Below are 22,528 nucleotides of genomic sequence, written 5' to 3'. Positions count from 1 at the left end.
ATAATAATTAATGGAAAATCAGAAACTTGATGCAAATGCATTGAACTAATAACCCTAAAACATGTTTGTATTATATGTAGGGAGAATAAATGTCTCGACAAATATAGTTTTGCATTTTAAGTAGTGTTTATCATAATTTTTTTTATTATGATTAAGAATGTCATGCTATTCAAGTAGCTTCAATATTATCTTCGTCATATTGGGTATTCTCACAAAACCTCAATCAAACTTCTATTATTAAACCTAACAACAAAAAGAAGTCGATGAGTTTTATCAAAATTTGGTGCTTTCTTTTTATAGAGAGTGGTGCAAGAAATTTGAATGACTGATTAATATAATTTTCATATCTCATAGCTATGCATAGTTTCTTATATTTTTTTACTGATAATTTAATATAACGGCACCCGTTCGTAGGACGGGTTCGAAAGTTAGTATATATATATATAAATATTATTTATTAAAGTAGACTTTAGGTTTTTGAGTCATTAGCTATCTATGTAGCAAGTCCGGCCATAGGCCGGGCCAAATGGCTAGTCTAACTAAACACTAACTAGACATATCACAAGTCATTAGTAAGTCCTCGCTGATTTTTTGACATTAATCTCTCATGGTTGTTGTGTAGAACTGGCCTCACCACATACAAACTCAAGGAAACATAACTTGAAAGCCAAAAATTTATCCGTGCAACAATGTTGTGGCAATGACGTAAGAACTTTCAGAATTAAACATCTGTTTTGGATCTGTTTTGGGTGTAAAACAAGTTGGTAATGATACAATCAAATGCAATATCACCTCACAGAGCAAATCTTGCAGTGTCAAAAGGATCTCAAAGACACACGGATGACAGGATACAGACCAAGCCATTCCATTTACTCCCACAGGAGGCACTATATCCATACTCATGTGTCGAAAGGTTGCTATCATAAAACTGAAATAGCTCCAGATAAATCAGAGCTCTCCCAAACCTCCAAGCCTTCAACACGCTCTCTACTAACGAACAACCTGTCTCCGCCACCTTCCATCCGCCTTATCATCCCTTTTTCCTTGTAGTCCTCGACTTTATCTACATAATTCCTTCTGTAACACCACCTTTCGAAATCCCTTTTCTCTATATTTTCTTCACTCTGCGCCACACGAGACCATACATGCAATCCTGTTTCTCTACTCACAAACACTTGTTTTCTATAACAGTGTATGACACTATTCTCCTCTCCGCCCATGTTTCTCAAACTTGGATTCTTTTCTTCCAAATAGATCCATGGATCGTCCTTTAAGTTACGTAAGTCTGCCATCCCTATATCTCCCGACTTCGAACAGACCTTAAACATTGTCGACTCTTCCACCTCAACATCGACGTCAGCAAACGAGTCGCCAAACCTGCTACTGCGGCCTGAACCTGGCTCATTAGTTTCCCAAACCATCACTCCAGATCTTGGATCCCAAATTCTAATGTATCCTGAGAAACCAAATGCACCAGAGCTAACTGAGCTACCAATGATGATGCCGGGTTCTGCCAAAAATGTCAGTTTCCTTGGAACCACGGTTTTAGTTGAGTTCCCAGGTAGACGACCGATTTCTGATGCAATCTTAAGGGTTGATTTATCTATTTGCAGGATACAGTTCTCTCTGTGTGAACAATCAAAAGAAGCAAAAACTGAATTTGATGAATCAGTGATAGAATACACTTTGGCCTTGTAGATTCGTGGATCGGTTGAATCAGTCCAATGAGTAGATCCAATGTGCCGCCCACTGGAGAAGTCGTAAAAGTGGAGTCCTGCAGCAAAGTTCGACCCCACTGCGGCTACTTCCGGCCACACGCGACGGATGGAAGTGATAGAATTAAGGTGAGTCCGTATGGTTCCAGCATGCATCAGATTCAAATCATAGCCAGAGATCTGACCTCCATGTGCAATCCAAACGGAACCATCGCCAGCTCCAGCTGTGAAGGCCGTTGGAAAACCATCAGAAGCGGGCCGAATTGTCTCAATGAGAGAAGCATCAATTCCGACAAGTGGAGGAGGTAAAATTGCCAATTTAAATCTAGATTCAACCCCGTAATAAAGTGCTTCTTCAGTGAGTTCTTGCTTGGAGAATCGGCGAGCAGTTGAAGGGAGTCGATTGGTACGAAGTAAATAAAGGAGGACAGTAAATATTTCAGGATCTCTGTCTATGAAAATTGGATCTTCGTTGTCTTGGTGTCGAGCAGAGAGAGCTGCAAGGAGGGAATCGGGACCAGCACTTAGTAGAGTCCAAACGGTTGTCTCAAAAAGCTTACCACCAACATTAAGCTTAATACGGTCACGCGCTTGGGTTTCACAAGTCAAATGAGAATTTTGCCCCTCCATTCTGGGGATGTGTAGGCATGAAGACTGGAGTATAGAAACCTTAGTTATGCATCTGCATCAAAGAACAAAACAATATGAATTAGACAAAGGTAATACTTACTGGAACCAGCCAAACATTATACACAACCATTTCAAAACTGTGACTTCATCGAGTAATAATCAAGAACACACTTGCAGCGGAAAAGAAAAACAAACAATCGAACAAGCCAGAAAATGTTTGATAGAACCCGAAAAACAAATATGTATATGAAGATGAAGATTATGTATGCTCAAACATTCATAAGCATTCCTACTTACCAAATTATATCTATTAAAACTATAATGGTCTTCTGAAGAGTATCACAAGCAGAAATGGCAATACACAAAACACCAAAGGAACTAATAGCATGAAAACTTGATTATCTTGCACCTAGTCATCAATTCAGTCCAACTTAATGATCTATCTAAAGCTTACTCTGATGAATGACAGCTTCCAAGTATTTTTTTTCTTCTTTTTCCACAGTTGAAGTTAATGCAAAGTTCACTTGTCCTACTATAAGTTTTTAAGTGGACACAGCATGACTAATTTGGTATAAAGCAACTAAATTCTTCGCTCAATATAAATATATGATCTAAACCAATAGAGAGATATAAAAAAACACTTACTAGTTTTTAATCCATTGATGAAATGGAAAGAGCAGAAATAGCAATTCAAAGTCCTTCCAGTAGATGAGTGATGATTACTTAAGCATCAAAATATCGGCAGAGGAAACGTTGACTATGGGCTTTTAATAGTCCATGGGCTGGGTGCAAACTTGTAATAAAAAGCCCAAAACAAAACCTAAAGAATAGCCGCCTTAAGCATTGCATGCAGAAGTACGAAGACCGTTTTTATGGAAAATCTTCAAGACAAGACAGTATGCTGTGAAAAGGAAAGTAATTTGCCTGTTCCATATTTAGTAATCGATTCCATCTCCAACATAGTTACGAGGGTTCATGCACGTGAAGTTCAGAAACTTAGGTATTTTTGCAAAGACTAGTGGTATACTTCCTTTTTCACTGCAGCGCATCTTCGTCAGGCAAAGCCTGGTTTCATTGCCATACCAGTTCCAGTGGGAACTCAATACAGACAGCCTGATATTATACAGATAAAGGACAATAATGAGGTTAGTATTTGTAGTTTAGAATTTAAATGCGAAAAGTGCTTGCAATGGCCTAGTATTGCTAGAGGATTTGGAAAGTAAGTTATGGATTGTTAATCCGGTTACTGGTCAGATTCTCATACTGCCTCCTTGTATTCAAAGGAGCAGCTGTTTAGATATTAAGCGTGAAATCATATTCATTGATTCCACTGGGGAGTATAAAGTGGTGTCGGCTGCTTTGAATAGAAAAAATGGAATACTGCTTGGGTGTGAAGTACTTGTTCTTGGCTTTAGTACATGGAAATTGGTAAATTCACCTTTTGAATACATATCAAAGGCGTATCTAGATGCAGAGAATTTCGTTTCCATTGACGGAGTGTTACATATTGGCATGGAAATGAAACTTTTTTACGTGGTGTCTTTTGACACTGTTAAGGAGAAATTTTACAATTCAGAAGCCCCTTACTGCAGGTGTAGAAATGGTCGTTTACTTGAATTGGACGGTTGTCCGTCTCTTGTGCTGCCAAACTCTTTCAGTTGCGAATGGGAAATTTAGGCTTTGAAAGATATGGACAGCAGAAATTGGAATAAAAAATATAGTATATGTTTAACAGCGTTAAGTTATGAATTTCCCAGACGTTGGCATTTATCGCGTGTTAGGGCTGCTCTTGAAAATGGTCGATCCTTGATTGTGCAACTATTCGATCAACTTGGATATTATACGTAGAGGTTTGGTATTTTGGGTCTACAACTTGATGATTTGTTTGATAGGGAATGGGTGCACTCTTTCTTAGGGCAAGAGTTGACTACGTATCAAGTTTCTTGGGGTAAACTTGAATCAAGTCTTACATAGTTCATCTCTCTCTACTTATAGATGTTTGAGCTGACTTTCCTTATTTGCTTCAGGCCGTTGTCAAGGGGATCCATATTGTGTGCTATTTTGATGATTCGTCATTATTTCTGATGTTACAAAGTAAATGTCTCCTTGATTGGTGTGTTGACTGAACTCCAAGATTGCGCTAGATAATTTGCTTTCATATATGGCTATAACTGAGATTTGGGACGACCTAAGTTTAGGTCGTTATGATGTGCTGGTCAAGTAGATGAGCTGGTGGAGATACAACCTGGTATGGACACATGTGCTTTAGTGATATGAGCGCAGAACGGAGGGTACTTACACAGCCCCCTTTATTTTATTTGTTCTTTGGACAGCTGTATTATGGAAAAAGAAAAAATATAATAAAGCGTTCAACACGTGTCGCATAGCTGGCTTTGCTCTGTTTAAAAAATGTGCGGGAACGCGGCAGTTTGTGGGAGAGTTATGATTGCTTTTGTGGGAATACGAAAAGGTTTTGTCAGTTTTCGAGGTTTGTGCAGCTAAGGGGTTTTAGTTTGCGAAAGGTTTTCGTCTCTTCATTCTACCAACAAAGGAAAAGCAGAGCAAAAGAAAGAAAAAACTTTTCCACCCTTTGTTCTCAGGTGCGTTTTTTATCTCAAAAACTTGATCTTTTGTTTTGTTTCTGTTTTAGTAATGTCGATCACTAGTGATAGCTTGAGTGGAGAAGTTGAGGTTGATCAGTGGAGAGAGAAAGAACTTTGAGTGAGGATAATGATGTTGTTAGGGCACGTAGTGGAGGTGAGGCGTCATCGTCCTCTTCATTGGAGATGACGACTGACGTGGCTGTGTTTAGGTCGGTGTGGGATAACTTTGGGGATTTGAGAAAGGAGTTTGGAATTGATATCCCCGACCTAATGATATACGACATGAGTGGTGATAAGAATGTGTTTGGCTGTGATTATGTGCCTCGAGACGGTGGAGTTGTAATTACGTATGGCCAACTTTGCCGTTCTCACGTCCAATGGCGGAGCCAGGAAAGTAAGTGAGGGTGAGCCAGCCAGACAAAAACCAAGCATACAAAAAAATAATAATAATATCAAGTCTAAATAATATTAGAAATAATTAAATCTAAACAAATACTTGTTCATAGTTGTCCTCGACGGCCTTCTTTTTCGTCATCTTTCTTCATCTTCTGAAAGCGTTGTAAGATCAACTCGGTATCAATGCTATCAAAAACTTCTTTTTCAATGTATATTATTAAACAATCATTCAACCATTCATCCGCCATCCGATTGCGCAGACGATTCTTTATGATATTCATAGCAGAAAATGCCCTCTCCACAGTGGCAATAGCAACAGGTAAAATCAGCGCCAACTTAATCAACAAATAAACAAGTGGGTACACAATGTCTTTCTTCGTCTCAACCATTTTTTTGGCTAGGCTACTAATTCCATTTACTGCACCAAACTTAGTATCGGAACGCACATCAATAATATAATTCTGAAGCTGATCCGCTAATTCCATCTGATCTATCTCTAAAAACACTACACCATAACACGCTATTTGCAACACGCACCTTTTTTGTTTTGCAACACTTTTTTACCGTTGGTAAGTTGCCTACACTATATAAGCGTTGCGAATGTTGATAAGTGTTGGTTTAATTCGGAGGAATTTCAAGAATTAATTTCTAACGCTTTCAAATTATAGCAAACCGTTGGTTAAGTGTTAGAAACTTGAAATTTTGGCTAAAACAGAAACGAAATAAAATCGCGTTAGTTATTTAGTCGAAACATAAAAACATAAAACATAACCTCTCTCTCCTCTACCTCTCACCGCCGCTACCCAAAATCCTTCTCTTCTCTCAATCCCCCTTCTTACGAAAAACCAAATAAAGTTCAAAGCTTTGATTTCGGTTTTAGGTTCGGGTTTGGGATTTTGATTTTAAAGAAGTATTATAAGATTGGTACCCTAATTCGTGATTTCGCTACTGAGAAATCTCAATGAGGTAATTTAAATCGTAGCTTCATCTCTTTCTTCTTCTTCTTCTTCTTCTTCTTCTTGTTCAATCGATTTTAATAATCAATTTTTTTAATAGAACGAAGAGTAGCTGGATTGAATGATATTATTGATGGTTATATCAAAACACTTGCTACTGTTGTTGGAAGGTATAACGTTTGATTTTTATGATTTTTTGTATTGATATTTGTTGGATTTTATGGAATAGTGAATGGGTTGGTGTAATTTGTGGTATGTTTATGATATGTTGTAGTTAGGGTTTTGGTATGGTTTTATAATGTAAGAGTTAAAAATTGTATGATGAAATATAAATTGACATTGATATATCTTTGGAAATTGGGGAAAGTATGAACAATGAAGGTTATGATGTTTGACGGCAGTTTTAGTTCATTATTTGTGTGTAGAATTAGAAGGGTGTAAATATCTGATTTGGGAATGTTGGAAATAGTGAATGTGTTGGTCCGAGTTGGTGGAAAAATGAGTATTTTGTTATATTTGATGGCATTTTTCAATTGTGGATTTAGTTATGGTTTATTTGATTATTGGTGTGAAGGCTCAATAGTATGAGAATTGAAATGGTTTAAGTATATACTTGAAATAAGTCATATAAAAGGATTAAATGTTGGAAATGGTGAATGTGTTGGTGAAAATGAAGTAGTTTTTACATTAGGCATGGTTTATTTGATTAGTGGTTTGAAGTATTAATAAATATTAGCATTGAAAGGGTCATAATATTTGCTGGAAATGCTCTATTTATATTTAAATGTTGGAATGTAGAGGCGTGTTGTGCTAAATATTTTTAAAAGAAGTATTCGATTTGCTTTGAAGTCTCTGCAACAAAGGCAAATTTTGACTTTGCCGAAATGAAATACAAATAAGAGAAACAGAAGTTAGAACAAAGGAGGAGATGGCTGCATATCTATCTAGGGGCTCTTTATCCCGTGCTCTTTGGAAGTACTAACATGAACAACCAATCAAGGTATTAGTCTCTCAGTAGCTTATTTCAATCTAGAGGTCGTTTGGACGGCATAGCTAAAATGTTGAAATTCAAGGCTCTTAGATTCCATTGTATACTCTATCTACATATTGATCATGAACCACTTGAGATTTCCTTAGAGCAGCCCGGTGTCATATCTTTCCTTTACTAGTTGATGGCTCTTTGGTCCCTTGTATTGTTTTGCTTACACCCCTTTACTCTATAATTATTTGCTTATTTGATTGGATCTCACTTTATTTACTCTATAAAGTTGCACAGGGATTTACTCTATAATTATAGGCTTTATCTTGTGTAACCGATCCATTGAAGCACAGTTTAGTTTCTCAATATCCTGATTTTGAAGCTTATAAAGTCGATTTACCGCCATGGTCAACACTTCCAAAAGAGAGAGATGGAGAGAATTTGTTGCAAAAATCTGAAGTTAAGTTTTTGAATCAAGTCTCGGGGGGCCATAAAGCATTGCTTTTCGATTTCTAATTTTGTCATTCATGTACTAGTTTTGTCACTAAATACTTCATTTCATAATCTCACGTGCTTTAATTTCTAACTAGGGCGCTTTGTTTTTTCTGTTAAATTAAGCTACTAGGGTTTGCACAAGATCTATATGATAAGTACAAGTCTAGAGATAGTGTAAAGGGAAATGACTTGTGGCAAGCATGAAAATTGAAGAGTTTTCTTCTTTTTTTAATATCTCACGAGACACTCACGCGACCATGTGATTTCCACTTCACAAAATGATGAATGTCTAATAAGTAGTTGTGGAACTTAGACACTTAACACACTTCTTTTCTCAAGATTTGTACTTAGATGGGTTATACTTGTGAACCGGGAAACTTAGCTTCTATTTTGTTTTTTTCTTTTCTGTTTTTGTAATATGTGGTTTTATCAAGCCTATTTGTCGCTTAGTATTCCTCTTAGCTCGTATAATTTTATGTACTTATCAACGATAAGTTTTGTGGATAGCCAAAAGAATCGCTAGTTCTAAGTTCAAAAAGTAAACTTGTTCGGCCAGTTCCTTTTACGTTCCTCTAATTCTCATAAACGTGTATCGCAGTTGGAGGTAGATGGTAAATCTTTGAACATGTGGTGGGCATTGGATCGGCTTTGCATCTAAATAAAATCTGCTTTGTCTTTCATTATTAATTCAAAATTACTTGGCAAAAGAAAGGAGCTCCTCAAAGAAGTTAAGAGACTTTAAAACCTGCAACAGCAGGAGATTAACATCATTCCCAAGGAGGTCGATTGCAGGGCTTGAAGTTCTCATTATATCAATGAGCCTCCGCTACTTCTTTAACATGGCTTTGAGAAGAAAAACAATGAAACCATTCTTGTATTCAACCTTGGAGGTGGTACCTTTGATGTTTCGGTATTGTCAAGTGTTAACTGAAAACTTATTTTATGTTCCATAATGTCTCTTGAAAAACTGATCTTTGTGATTGTTCCTTGTGAAGTCCATTAGCATATATTGGGAATAACTATGAAATGCAGTCACAAGGCAAAAAAATAGATAGTAAAGTTGTGCTCTCGATTTCTAGAAAAGTTAACTTATCATATTATGGATTTCAACCAATAAGCTTCTTCCCTCGATTGGGCCCGAGTAATTTTGGACTTAGTGTTGTACATAGAGAAAGAATCTCTCTCAACAAGTTGTTAAAACTAAGCATTTTGGTTTTTATTGGATAGTGCCCAATTAAAGTGGGCCTGAAAAATCGGTGTAGGTCACCTGGTGATGGCATGATTGTTGGGTTTCCATTTTGAAATTCTTACTTAAATACTTGCCTGCTTTTATTGCAGTCCTTGAGGTTGGTTATGGAGTATTTGAGGTGTTATCTACATTTGGAGATACACATCTTGGTGGAGATGACTTTGACAAGGTTTGTTCAAGATTTCTTTCAGGATCTTAATTTTAATAATGTAACTTGTGATCCTCCAAAGAACTAATATCTATGTCTTTAATATGAATAGAGTTGTTGATTGGCTTGCTTTGAGCTTCAAAAGGGATGAAGGTATTGATCTTTTGAAGGACAAGCAAGCTCTTCAACGTCATCGGTGAGACAACCGAGAAAGCCAAGATGGAGTTGTCATCTTTGACGCAAGCTAATATCGGTTTGTTTATTGTCCTTTTGTTTTATGTTGTTTTTACGTGTGTTTCTTGTTCGTTATTGCATCCGTCTAATTTGCTATTTATTTTCCTTTTCTTGTGGTGATCTTTGCTAGTTTACCTTTCATCACGGCAATCTGCCGATGGACCTAAACATTGAGACCACCCTTACTAGGGCCAAGTTTGAAGAACTGTGTTCGACCTCCTTGACAGTATATGACTTTCTATTTGTTAGAGTGTGATACACCATATTGTGTATGTGTGTGAGCATGTGCAGTTTTAAGCGCCCGTAATCTAGCATAAAGCTATAAGTTATTACACCGATCCAATGTGGTAAAAAGTTAGAGGTCTTCAGCCGATTTGTTCCACTTAGTCGGGCGATTTACGATAAACCGGCTTTGGAAAATTTTGTGAGTGTCTTTGGCGGTGGTGTTAGTGTAGTGTGTATGTGTGTGTGTGTGCGCGTGGTAGTGTGTGATTTTAAAGTAGATATGATGTAAACTTTTGTAGGATATTTGGTGAATGCTTTATTTTTAAGTCCAATTTCTGAAGCATTTGGGTCATTATACAATGACGCATCGGGTTTGTTAGAAGACGTGGGACTAGAAGAGACACCGCCATTCTCAATATTGATTTTAAACGGTTAAACCTATTAAAAATTTAAAACATTTTGTTTTTTGTATGTCTTTTTGTCTAAGAAGTGTGCCGGGAATCCGGGATTAAGCCTCTAAATGAATAGATAAAGTATCCCTTGGGCAATGCCATTAAACTTGTTTGCAAGTACTCATTTAAGTGATGTGCATTTATACACGCAAGAAAATATTCTGAACTATCTTAAATAGTTAGATGTTCTAAAGAAGCCAAAATAATCTGTAGCAATGAAACTTGTCTTTGCTATTTCTGTTGAAAAAGGACGCCTGCATTAACTAAAAGTGATTATCTTTTCTCTGGTTCTATAATTTTATCATCTCATTCGCGTTTGGAAAATGTTGTAAATGTTTCAGTCTTTTATGGATTCTATGGATTGCCTCATATACTTCTACTTTAATTTGGTATTTGGCATGTTTTAAATTATGAGCAGCTTGCATGCAGAGACCGTTAATGAACTCGCTTAAATTGTTGGTTTTAGGGAAGCTCTATCTGAAAAAATGAACTTATCTTTGCAAAACAGGTCATTGATACAAAGCAACAGACTAGTTACATACACAAGCAAATCCAAAAGGTAAGATGCATATCTTGGCTAGTATTCTCTCGGTCTCTTCTTTAATTTTTTGTCTCTTCTCTCGATATGGAGTCAATCTTATCGCCTCTTCTTATGTTTTTTTAACTATCTTGTGATGGTCTTTCAGGGGTGCACTGTGGATGGAAACTCAACGCATGTTAAAGTTAAAATTACTATTCCAAGACAACCCTACACGGAAATAGCACCACGGGACACAAAGAATGAGGTATTCTTACCCACTTATTAGATTGATAACGATCTTCCTTTGATGTCTTGGGATGTGGAAAGCATAACTTTGTTTAGGGCCCCGATAGCATTCAATGTTCTAAAATTTTCAGGCCCAAGAATGGTACAGAGCGAGTGGAACAAGTGAAAACGATCGCATCGTGTTTAGAGCATGTCCTTTGAATAGAAATGCAGTTTGATTTTAACTTTAAGTCGGCCATGGTTGTCGCTTTGCATTTGCTAGACATACTTACCCTTTCAAATTTGCAGATTCTCGAAGCTCCATCCCCGCCACTACCAAAAAAGAGTATGCCATGGTTGCCCGCGTTTCAAGTAAGTTGTCATGGTATATGAGTTGCTTATTTTAGTATATCCCCAAAGATGCCAAAAAGCGTTTTTGCTCTCTAACTTCAACGAATCTTCTCCTTGTGCAGGTGGTGTGAGTGTCTTTGGCGGTGTGGTGTATGTGTGATAAACCCTAAGTTTGATTGTAAATGTATTATGTTGTTTGGCATTATTAGGGTCGGTATTGATGATTACTATTTGTTTATCTTTTTTTTTTTTTTTTTTTTTTTTTTTTGAAATAATGTGGCGGGAAGTGGATAATCTTTTACTATACTAGAGAGTCAAGTTTGAACGACCCAAGTTTGTTTCGACAAGAAAAGAGGCTACTTTAATAGTGGGTAAGTTCTTAATCCTATTGATTACATTGCTATTTTATTTGTCATTTAAATTTTGTCCAAATTGCTTACTAACGTAATTAGTACATAAGTCAATCACATTTCACTAACAACATAGTCACCAAAATATGGATATAGAATTTGGTTGAACTCATTTCTTGGAGTTGGTGAATCACCAATGCTTTCGCCATCTAATCGCCGTGAATTCATGTCATCCCACACCAATTCGTAAGTAGGGAGTAGACAGGTTTAAAAGTTTGGTAGCTTCAAAATGATTTCTAGCTTAGATTCCCGGTTTTTCCCATTTGCTTTTAATATATGATTTGGGTACTCACATGCATTATTCTCACTAAAAGTCACATCACATACTGAATTTTTAGGTACTTGCGTGCATGTTGCTTCCAATAGCTTAAAATGGGATCTATCATAGCTACTTGCATTTTAGAAATCAGCTTTACTGAATTGTTATCGAAAAAGGTCCTTGCAAAGTTAATGAAAAGGCAATGGAATTCACGGTTCTAAAGTAGTACCAACTAGAAAGTTGACTTCATTCTCATAAAAATGGATCTGTTGCCTTAATTTATCAAGTATGTTGTAAGTATACTAGAACATAACGGTATAACTATAATTTGGTTTTACTTTGTCATCCTTTAGGGCACTTTCACCGCAGTTAGGGACCTGGTTTAGAGACTACAAGATCCCGGATGGAAAGCCCGTCAATAAATTTGGTCTTGGCAACAAAGCAAATGAATAAGGTAGTCAGATTATTGATATGATATTGATATGAATGAAGGTGGAGGAAAAGGAAGAGGTCAAAGGGCGATGTGCCGTGGAAAAGCATGGCAACAAAATGGAGACTGGATGTGTCCAAATACAAGGTCTGTGATGTGACATTGGTGAAGCGGCTCATTCTTGCACTTTAAGCTTTTCCCACTTATCTAAATTTATATGAAATATACCTTTTAGCTCCTTGTGGGCTGTTTTGTTTTGTAGCAGCTTGCTCCAATGTAAACTTTGCTTTTAGTGGTGTGTGTAACCGTTGTGGAAGTGCTTCATCCCACCGGCGCGCTTCAGTGCCGGGCTTTGGTCGAGGAAGAGGTCGTGGTGGTGGTGTGCTACTCGCTGCTTGATGATGATTCTGGGGGTCGTGGCCACCCGTGGTGCTCTAACCTGTCTTTTGGCCCAAATGATTGGCCTTGTCCAATGTATGATTACTTTCTTGGGTTTAAAACTTGTACAATCTTTCGTAATCAAGATGGCTTCATCTTGTACTAATAACTCTAAACTGCTTTCGGGTGTGGCAACATAAACCGGGCAAAGCGATTGAAATGCAATATCACGTATACTAACAAGCCCGGTCACAATGAGGGTGGTGTCGTAATATAAGCTTTTTGTTGGTTTATACTTTGTACTTAAAAATTTAGTACGCTATAATTTGGTTTGAATGTTATCGGTTTTGGAGTTTTGTTTTGTGCTTCTTCCCCGTGTGTATTAGGTGTTTTGGATTAAATGAATAGTCAATAGATTTGAAGTAACTTGTGGATTAAATGAAACAAATAATAGATTGTGAAGTAACTTGTGGGAGACATATATCAATTCAGTGTTAATAATTCTAAATTCTATAGTTTAGTACATATATCAATTGACCATCCCGCTTTCAAAGACCTTGTAGCTTAATAAGACCCTTTTTCGATAAATTCCAATATATTATTTGTTTGATAGGTGAAAGTTAGTTTCAGATATTGGGCTTCATCTAGTTGTCCACATACACTAGTTTTGGTTCTTGAACACACTAGTGATTTCTAAATTTATTTTTCTAAGTTAGGCCATTCATTTTTTTATATCCTCTTTTGGTTTGTAGGAAATTGTGAAGGATTGATTTGAATTCTTTTGGAGCCGCACTAGGATTTATTATGAGTGAAGTCATCACCAATACTTGGTATTGCAAATTTGCAATGATTCGAGATTGCTTGGAAAATCATATTGAATATGTTACCCTTATTTGTAAATATGAATTTGTAATTCTTAGAAAATATTTTGAAGTTATATTACATACATGGTTTAACGAATATTCTATTTTTTTTTAGTCTTTTGCTTGTGTTTGCTATTATTTATTTGTCAAATGGTATGAAAAGACAATGGGGACTTTATCATGTAAAAAAAATAAAAATAATTTTTTTTACAATATCAACACATTAGTAACGGTTTTAAACCGTTGCAAAGCAAACAAAATTAAAGCATCATCAATAATCGTTACAAATCAAACTACGCAACGCTTTTTGACCGTTACTAATTGTCACTCTGCAACGGTTATTAACCGTTGGAAAATTTGGTTTGCAACGCTTGCTTTGCAACGCTTTTTAACCGTTAGTAATTGTCACTTTGCAACGGTTAATAACCGTTGGAAAATTTGGTTTGCAACGGCAAAAAACCATTGCAAATATTTCCAACACTTTACCGACGCCCTATTTGCAACGCTTAAAAAGCGTTGCGAAAATTATTCGCAACGGTTTTTTGCCGTTGCAAATAGCCTGTTATGGTGTAGTGAAAATCATCGGGATAAAGTCGAGCAAAACGGATCAACTTTTGCTTATCGAAAGAAACAAACGATTCACTAGGATCAAAACATGCCATACAAAGAAGTAATTCTGTGTTTGCTTTATTAAACCGGTCATTTAACTCTTGAAGTTGCAAATCAATACAGTGATAGAATAATCCAACACGATAGTAATGTAAATTGGTGTTTCCTTCTGCTTTTCGTTGAGACCTCTCTCGAGCCATATACCTCTCTTCCATATTTGGAACAACCACATCATGCTTGGCACATAGTGAAGAAACTTCAGTCAAGAGACTATCCCATCCATCATCTCTCATCGCCTGTAAGCATACCTTTGTTATTTTAACAAGAGTCATGGCATTGACAATATCTTGATCTTCACGCTGCAAAGCCTTTGACAAATCATTGTTAATTCCTAGTATTGCTTTCATCAAATGCAAATTGAAGATAAATTCAAAAGACTGCACTGAATCCAATAATCCGTAAGCCTCACCTCTTTGTTCCGAGCTTGAACCATTTTCCGCTACATTATCAAGCACATCAACTACTGAACCATAAGTGGTTATCATGCCAAGAAGTGTATAATAATATGAGCCCCATCGAGTGTCACCAGATCGTTTAAGACTAGTCTCTTGATTCAACCCTTTGCCACTTGAAATTTCTCCGCTTTGTAACGCTGCAACAACTCTAGCCTTCATTGCATCGCGCAACATATCTCATCGCTTATATGAAGCTCCAACAGTATTTACCACATTAGAGAGAATACTAAAAAGGTTAGCGATTGACTCATGGTTCTTTGTAACTGATACAAGGGCTAACTGAAGCTGATGAGCAAAACAATGAACATAAAATGCAGACTCATTCTCCTTCATTACAAGTGCTTTTAGCCCATTCAAATCACCTTGCATATTGCTGGCCCCATCATACTCTTGTCCACGCAGTCTAGATATGCTCAACCCATGCTTGGAGAACAACTCATCAATTGCCTTTTTAAGTGTTACTGCACTAGTTTCCTTAACATGCACAACTCCAAAAAATCTCTCAATCACGCAACCTTTCTTGTCGACATAACGCAAAACAACTGTCATTTGATCCTTAATTGATATATCACGTGCTTCATCAACTAAAATAGCAAATAATGAATTTCCATAATCTTTTAGAATAGCATTTGTAGTTTCCACAACAGCCGAATTCACAATATCTTTTTGGATATCAGGTGAGGTCAATTTCCGATTTTTAGAAACATTATCAAGAACTTTCTTAATGACTTCGTTATGATCTTTCAGAAACCGTATAAGTTCAAGAAAATTACCTTTATTGATCGACTCATCTGATTCATCATGGCCACGGAAAGCTAAACTTTGTCTCAAAAGAAACCTAATGCAATCAGTTATTGCAGTTAGGTGTATTCGGTAATCCCTTCGAACTTGGTCAGATTGTCTGTGAAGAAATGTCTCGATATATTGCTCTTGATTTAACAAAGTCTGTGTTGCCTTGTAAGCAATATTATGAGCACTATTTGGTCCTCCAATGTGCTCTCTTAATTTGGTTTTCCTTTCCTAATTAGTAAACCCCCTGTGAGAAAAAACATCCCCACCTCCTTGTGCTCCCTTATTAGGTTTAAAGAGATAACAATATAGACAAAACGCGGCATCCTCGTGAATATTATATTCCAACCAACTAAACTCCTCATACCACTCTTTCTGAAAGTGTCGGATTCTCTTACCTCTTGTTCTTGGAGGAAAAGCATGATTAGGCTGGCAAGGACCCCTAAGCAAATATGCTCTTCTCACCGAGTCTTGATCATTAGGATGATAATCTGAAATCTTTTTCCTCAGTGCAGGGTCTCCCTGAAGACTAGACAAATCAAGTTCTTCACGTTGAACCCTCTTTGACGTGGGTTGTTCAACACCACCATCCTCAATTTCTTGGTGACTTCACTTTGAGGAGAATCCTACTTCAACACTAACAACATTATTTGTGTTATTAGGTGGCTGAGTAGGTTGAGCGGGCAACGAATTTCCTTTGATCAAATACTTTAACATATCTGTTTATATAATTAAAATAAACCATTAATCAATTGAATTGAAAATGCACTAATTAAAATAAACCACCAATGTTATTATGATATTCACAAAATAAAATTAAATAAAAATATGTGATTTAATGAATTTACAAAAAGAATATAAAAAAATTAAAAAACATGGTTTAGGAATCAACATGAAAAGATAAAAAAAAATAAGACAAGAAATTTAATAATATTAGGCTTACCTAGAAGACTTTAGAATAAAGAGGCAAAGAGTCAAAGTCGAGTACGGTCTTGGGGTTTTTGTTTCGGTGGTTGTTTGTCTTGGGGTATTGGGGTTTTTTGTTTCGGTGTGTGCTGTGCTTGTTTTTTAATTTTGTCTTTTTGTGGGTTATGGGTTTGGGTTTTTGGTTCGAGGCAATTAGGCAAATACTGTTGAGTGATGTTGTGATAGACTGATGTCTGATGGTATTCTTAATTTCTTAAATTTGTCGGACTCATGAGAAAGTGAAGTACGATGGACAAAGTCTTTTATACCATCGAATCCCTTTTTGGTTACGCTTTTTAGTTTCTGTCAAACACTTAAACAGTAAAAAAAAAAAAAAAAATGTTTGCTGAAAGTTGAGGGTGAGCCAGGGCGTACCCTGGTCCCCCCCTGGCTCCGCCACTGCTCACGTCTGACTTTGGACATTTTGAACTTTTGTGGTAAGCCACCCTTGTAATTTGGGGAAATTGTTAGAGGGTGTTGCACGTGCTGGATTTGTTGAGACTCAAAGGCTATAACATCTGTTTGTCTGACGTGCTGGAGCATTTCGCTATAAATTTTTTTTCTGCTTTGAATTTTGGTTTTCAAGTGATGAGGGGTAAGTCACCAATGATTGTTGGTGTGAGTAAAGAGGAGTGGTGGTGTAGGCCTCGTTGATTGTGGGAAATTATTGTCCTTATGGGTGTGAGGTGCAGAATCGTAGTGTGAGGACTGATGGTAGGTCGTTTATTTGATGTGGGTCATTTTTATGTTGTAAGGTATAGGTTGTAAGTCGTTTGTTTTGGTTATAAGTTTGATATGATGACGTTCTGATATTTGTTTGTTTTGCAGAGGTCGTAGTTCAAAATTGTACGTCCTCGGGGGCGATTGAAGAGTTTGTTAGGCTGACTTTGGAAGAGAAGGCATCTTTATTAGGGGAGGTTGCGCATTACTTCAAGAGACGAGGCGGTGTGAAGATTAACAAGAAGAAAGCTGAGTAGAAGAAGATGGCTTGTAAGCTTATTCTTAATATCTCTGATTCTAGCTCGGACACTAGGATGGAGAGGGAGAGCCAAAGGAGGCAACCTGGTTCTAGAGTGAGAACAGCTGGAGGAGCTGGTGATAGTCGTTCTGCTTCAAGACATTATGAGGGAGGCGATGATGACCGAGCTGGTCGTGGTGTAGGTGGAAGTGTTGATGCTCCTGCTCCTTTCCGGAGGCCTCAGTTGAAGAGGCGCCCTGAGGTGGTTGAGTTTGAGGGGGTGAAGAGGTGGTTAAGTCTGAGGGGGTGAAGAGGACCCGAACTGAGTCTAAGGAATGACCTGGTATGGTGGAAGGTCATACTTCTTCAGGTCGGGCTCCTTTGAAGAAGATGAATTTGAGGGAGTTGGTTGTTGATGTGGGGGGTGGCTGATGCCCTGGGGAAAAAAGAAGGCTAGTGAGACCGAAAGCTAGTCGCCCGTATGTAAGGGGTCGGGAGTCACAGCCCCAGCGACAAGATCGGGCCGAGTCCGCCGGCCCTAGATAAGGTATGCGGGTCGCCTATTACGACCCAGTGAGTGGTTTGAGAAAGCTGTGAACAATAGGGACTGCAGCTTCAAGCTAGCCTTCACTAGTTGTTGGAGGGTTGCTGGAGAGTATTGCCTTGGATGGAGATAGGCACCAGCTGGAGACGGGGAAGGACTTGGAGGTGAACCTGAAAGATATGGATCGCTCCCTTTGCTTTGTAAGTGTTCCTCCGATCTGAGTTTTTGTTTTGTATTTTGATTTATTGCTTTGTGACTTATTTTGTTGTTGTCAAGTCCTGGCCATGTATAGAAAGATTAAGGAGATGACAACTATCTCCGACCTATACAAGGAGTTGGATGTTGCCAAGGAGGCCTATGACAAGCTGCTGGCAGTGCAAGAGGTGGAGCGTGCTGAAGTTGGGGGGCTGAGGGCTCAAGTCGGGGAGTTGGCTGGTAAAGTTGCCTTGTTGCAATCGTCTCTTGACGTTTCCAGGGTGGAGGTCGGGCATTGGATTGCAGAGTACAAAAATGCGTGGTCTGTTGCTGAGCGAGTTCAGAATGAATACAACGACCTAGTAGATAGTGGTGATGTCTACGTTCTAGTGGATGATTACATAGAGCTAGAACATAAGTACAAAACCCTCAAGAGGTCGGTCAAAAATGGGGCTGCAACAATAGCTGTGGAAAGTGATGTTGTAGATGCTAGTAGACGACCTAACCTGCCAACCGACCAAAGTGATGCTCCAGCTGCTCAGCCAACTGAAGATGCTGCCACAGAAGTCGTGAATGAAAGTGGTGATCCAGCAAGTGGTCCTGTTGGTGAAGAGGGTTGCCTTCTGGATCCTTTATATGTGGAGAATCTTCCCTGTGTCCTCTGATAGACTCTTCTTTGTGATTTTGAGTGATGGTGGACGAAGTGTTTAAACAATATTCTCTTTTGTAATTGATACTGATACTTCTATTTTTTTATGGGGATGCTGAGGTCGTTTTCTCGGGATAACCTGGGGGCCTCTAGTATCTAACCAAACTTGTATTTAAGTAGAAATATTTAAATTACTTACTTGTTGAGCTTGTGTTTGAAATTTGCATGCCTGTGATTGCTTTTATTGTTTTTTGATTTGTTGTTCGATGACCTGTGCTGTATGGTAGTAGACTCGACGTCCTGTTGAACTTTGTTAGATGGTCTGGCGATTGTAGGTCGTCAATGTTTGTGTACGACCTGATATATGTGCTTAGTTTGCACCTAGGCTTCCTTGTGTCCTTAGGTGTATGTAGTGATTGAGTCGTTCCTTCTGGGGGAACCTTTTATTGATTTTGACAGGTAATTGGCATTTGAATGGCCATCATAGTTGAGTCTGACTTAAGCCTTTTCAGGGCATTAAGTTGACTTAGGGTCATTTCGGGTCCCCTGGATTGTATTTGTCTGTTAATTGGTCTTTGTGCGGCAATTATAATTAAATCATGTTTAACACTAGCGTTGGTGTTAAGTTGATTGCGGTCCTTTTAGGGGACCGTAGATTGAATTTGATTGATAATTAACCACTGCGTGATAATTATAGCTAAGTTGTGCTCAATTCTGGCGTTGGTGCTAGGTCGGATATTGTGATATCCCATATCGGTTAGCGCGTGCAAGATGGCGGTATTCATGTAATGCAAAGATAACATTCATACGCGAAATGCTGATGAAATTTTATTCACTTGATTGATACATTTGGAGACAAATTACTAGAAAAAACGCCTGAGTATAGTTGTGTTCCAAGGTCGTGGAAGCACGTCACCGAGCTGAGTTTTGATCCAGTATGCTTCATTTCCAACGACTTTGTGAATTATGTATGGGACTTCCCATGTTAGGTCAAGCTTGGCTAGTGCTAACGTCTTTTTAAGGACTAGGTCGCCAGCTTAAAAAGATCTTGGAACGACCTTCTTGTTGTAAGATCGTTGGATTGTTTAATGATACCGAGCTAGAGTTATTGCAGCTGTTTCCTTTCGCTCTTTTAGGAGATCGACTTCTTTGGCTAAGATGTTGTCATTTTCTCCTGATTCAACGATGTTGAATCGTGTGGTTGTGATTGTGAGCTATGATGGTATGACTGCCCTCTGTTCCGAAGCAAAGTATGAATGGAGATTCATTGAGGGCTTGAACATGCAATTTTGAGGGCCTAAGGGCCAAATTATCACCCCTGACTCTAGCCATGTTCCACTTGGCAAGAAAAACACTATTTTAAGTTATTTATAGTGTATGGGCTAAAAAAAAGTCCGGGTTGGGTACAAACTTGAGTAAAAAAAGCCCAAAAGGAAACCTAAAAAACACAGCCGCCGTCAACACATGACTGGACTTTATCGTCACTGCTTTTCTGAAGTGTTTACTCCTTCCCCAAGCCAAAACCAAGCCCACGTCTATAAACTTTCTTTGGCTGAACTCTGAAGAAGAACCCCAACTTTATTTTTAGCTAAAAGGTTAGTCCATTTCATTTTCTTAACATATTATCTTTTAATGTTATGTTAGAATTAGAATTACTGGTAGCTTATTGTTATGTGGTTGGAGTTTATCATTTCGAAATGGCCACTACACATTGATATCTATAATAATAATACTAATAATAAAGCTATTATTTCCTCCATGTATATACTTGAGATTTTAGTTTTAGTTTTTAGTTGTTGCACTACTTGTGTGTGAGGCATTTTCGTTTTGGGTTCATGTATCACCTTGTAAAGATTTGCATCCTTATTCAACAATGCAATTCTCAAGCAAATTTTAGCACCCCCACTCTGTTTCTTCTCTTTTTCAATTGGTAGGAGGGCTTCAATAGGACTGTGATAGTGTGATGTTTACCTGTGGCAGAAAAACTTGGTTATTGAACTGTTAACCTTTACCTTCAATAATCTGTTTGTTAGTGTAGCAAGTAAAGGCGTACAAGGCTATTTGATGTAGATATTTCATCCAAAGTGTTAGTATTGCTTTTTGTTGTCCGCATTTTACTATGGTATGAGCAATGACACATTTTCTTTAGAATTTAACAAATAAGTAGTTGTATGGTTATGTAGGTGTAGGTGTTAGATGTAACAGTTTTTTTATTCCTGCTGCAACTCGGTTCTTTTCTTCTTTTGGGTGTTCTGTGTGAGATAGCTGCATCACTCAATAATTTGGTAATCATTATCCTATTGCATTTCTGGAAGCAAATTATGTTGGCTGGATTGTACTCGCAGGTTTGAATTTGCAGTTGGTCTTCACTGCATTCTGGCATACTAGTCAATCGTCAGCCAACATGTCATTCACAGGACGTTTCCGTGAGCTGGTGAAGAAATACGGGAAGGTAGCTTTAGGTGTCCATCTCTCAGTTTCAGCTGCCTCTATTACAGGCCTTTATGTTGCCATCAGAAACAATGTCGATGTTGAATCTCTTTTTGAGAAAGTCGGAATGTCTGGTGTGTCCAAAAAGGAAGACAGCCCTCCTGATGAAACGTTCATTGAGGAGAAGCAAGGGGCTGATCAGGATGTTACTGTCACTAAAAAGAAGAATCGGACTGCTGAACTGGCCGCATCAAGTGGTGGAGCTATTGCTTTGGCTATTCTGTGCAATAAAGCTCTGTTTCCTATTCGAGTACCAATCACTATTGCTTTGACACCGCCTATTGCAAGATTCTTAGCGAGACGAAAAATCATCAAGAATAATGTGTGATCATAATTCTCTACCATTCTGTGATGCTTTCCTACTTAAGTTTTCATAGCAAAAGTCAGGTTTTAAGTTGTTGACTGCTGTTTATCTTATTTCCTGTTTTGGTTTTCCAGTTTGCTTTCAAACTAAACATAAAATAGCGGTAAAAGATCTCTAATGATGTGGTACTTCGTTGATAATGTTGAAAAAAGTCATCCAGCATATCTTCGTATCGAATTGGTTGTTTGATTTTCGTTTAAAATAGGAGTTACGTCGATAGTGGGAGAAATCTACTTTTGTGTTTGTGATATTTTTAGATTCCCTACCGATAACCCCCCACCACTGCTGTATGTTCTCTTGGAACAATGTCCTGGGGCAGAGTTGATCTTTGAGTAGCTGTTAAACAAATTGAAAAAGTATGGGTTTTATTGTGGGAGATCATCGTTAGTTTCTTTATTGTGGGTTTACTAAGCATTGATAAGTGCATCCACAGGAAAGAGTTTCAGTATTTACCAAAATCTTAATGAGTGAGGAACTCAACCTTCCAGTACTTCCATCAGTAGATTTTCAAATTTCAGATTTGGTCCTTCTGAATTTAGGCTGATACTTAATCATGAAGTTGATTTTAGTGGGAACTTTTCCCACCTCAAGAGTTCGACCCAAAGTTTTTATTAATTAAAAAGGAAGTTTCTTTGTCGGAAAGCTTCTCACATATCAGACACACCCTTAATGATGGTACGATGATCAATTTTTTTAACCACGGTTAACTTTAAAACCGTTTTCAGTAGAGAATCAAAAACCTCCAGGAATCTCTGTAAGTTTCTCTCATTCTTAGTCTGTTTCTACACGTACGTTTTCAGCTTTTGCCAACAGGTTACTTGTTAGATTTGGTTTAAGGTGTGGGGTAACTTCGTTATTTTCAGGTGATTATCGTTGAACTTATGGAATATATGGAGGCCAAATGCTCAGAAAACTTTCACATGTCCAAGTT

General features: G+C 37.8%; 2 protein-coding genes, 1 long non-coding RNA gene and 1 pseudogene across 4 annotated transcripts; 2 read left to right on the top strand and 2 right to left on the bottom strand.

Annotated features, from left to right (window-relative positions):
* Positions 1–674: 674 nt before the first annotated feature.
* On the bottom strand, positions 675–3,109 carry LOC147499069 (BTB/POZ domain-containing protein). Of its 2 annotated transcripts, none has more exons than XM_086560882.1 (2): positions 2,991–3,109; positions 675–2,397 (listed from the first exon to the last, which is right to left on the bottom strand). In XM_086560882.1, exon 2 carries the CDS (start codon positions 2,343–2,345, stop codon positions 921–923), a length of 1,425 nt encoding a protein of 474 aa, XP_086417008.1. In that variant the 5' UTR covers positions 2,346–2,397; positions 2,991–3,109; the 3' UTR covers positions 675–920. The 2 variants fall into 2 exon arrangements, with proteins under 2 accessions (XP_086417008.1, XP_086417009.1); XM_086560883.1 differs by lacking the exon at positions 2,991–3,109 and adding an exon at positions 2,800–2,932.
* Positions 3,110–5,448: 2,339 nt separating this feature from the next.
* LOC147499067 (uncharacterized) lies at positions 5,449–16,148 on the bottom strand (annotated as a pseudogene).
* LOC147499068 (uncharacterized) lies at positions 6,161–7,166 on the top strand. Its single transcript, XR_015194404.1, has 3 exons — positions 6,161–6,310; positions 6,401–6,470; positions 7,150–7,166. It is a non-coding gene; the product is annotated as an uncharacterized LOC147499068 (long non-coding RNA).
* A 4,053-nt stretch (positions 16,149–20,201) lies between the features above and the next one.
* Positions 20,202–21,759, top strand: LOC147499066 (transmembrane protein, putative (DUF1279)). Its single transcript, XM_086560881.1, has 2 exons — positions 20,202–20,338; positions 21,089–21,759. Exon 2 carries the CDS (start codon positions 21,148–21,150, stop codon positions 21,559–21,561), a length of 414 nt encoding a protein of 137 aa, XP_086417007.1. The 5' UTR covers positions 20,202–20,338; positions 21,089–21,147; the 3' UTR covers positions 21,562–21,759.
* The last annotated feature ends 769 nt before the right edge of the window (positions 21,760–22,528 follow it).

The sequence above is a fragment of the Coptis chinensis genome, chromosome 5, assembly GCF_015680905.1.
Source record: "Coptis chinensis isolate HL-2020 chromosome 5, ASM1568090v1, whole genome shotgun sequence".
In the NCBI taxonomy this organism is placed as follows: Eukaryota; Viridiplantae; Streptophyta; class Magnoliopsida; order Ranunculales; family Ranunculaceae; genus Coptis; species Coptis chinensis.
Note: the sequence above shows the minus strand (reverse complement) of the source record. Positions and strands in the feature narration are given on the sequence as shown.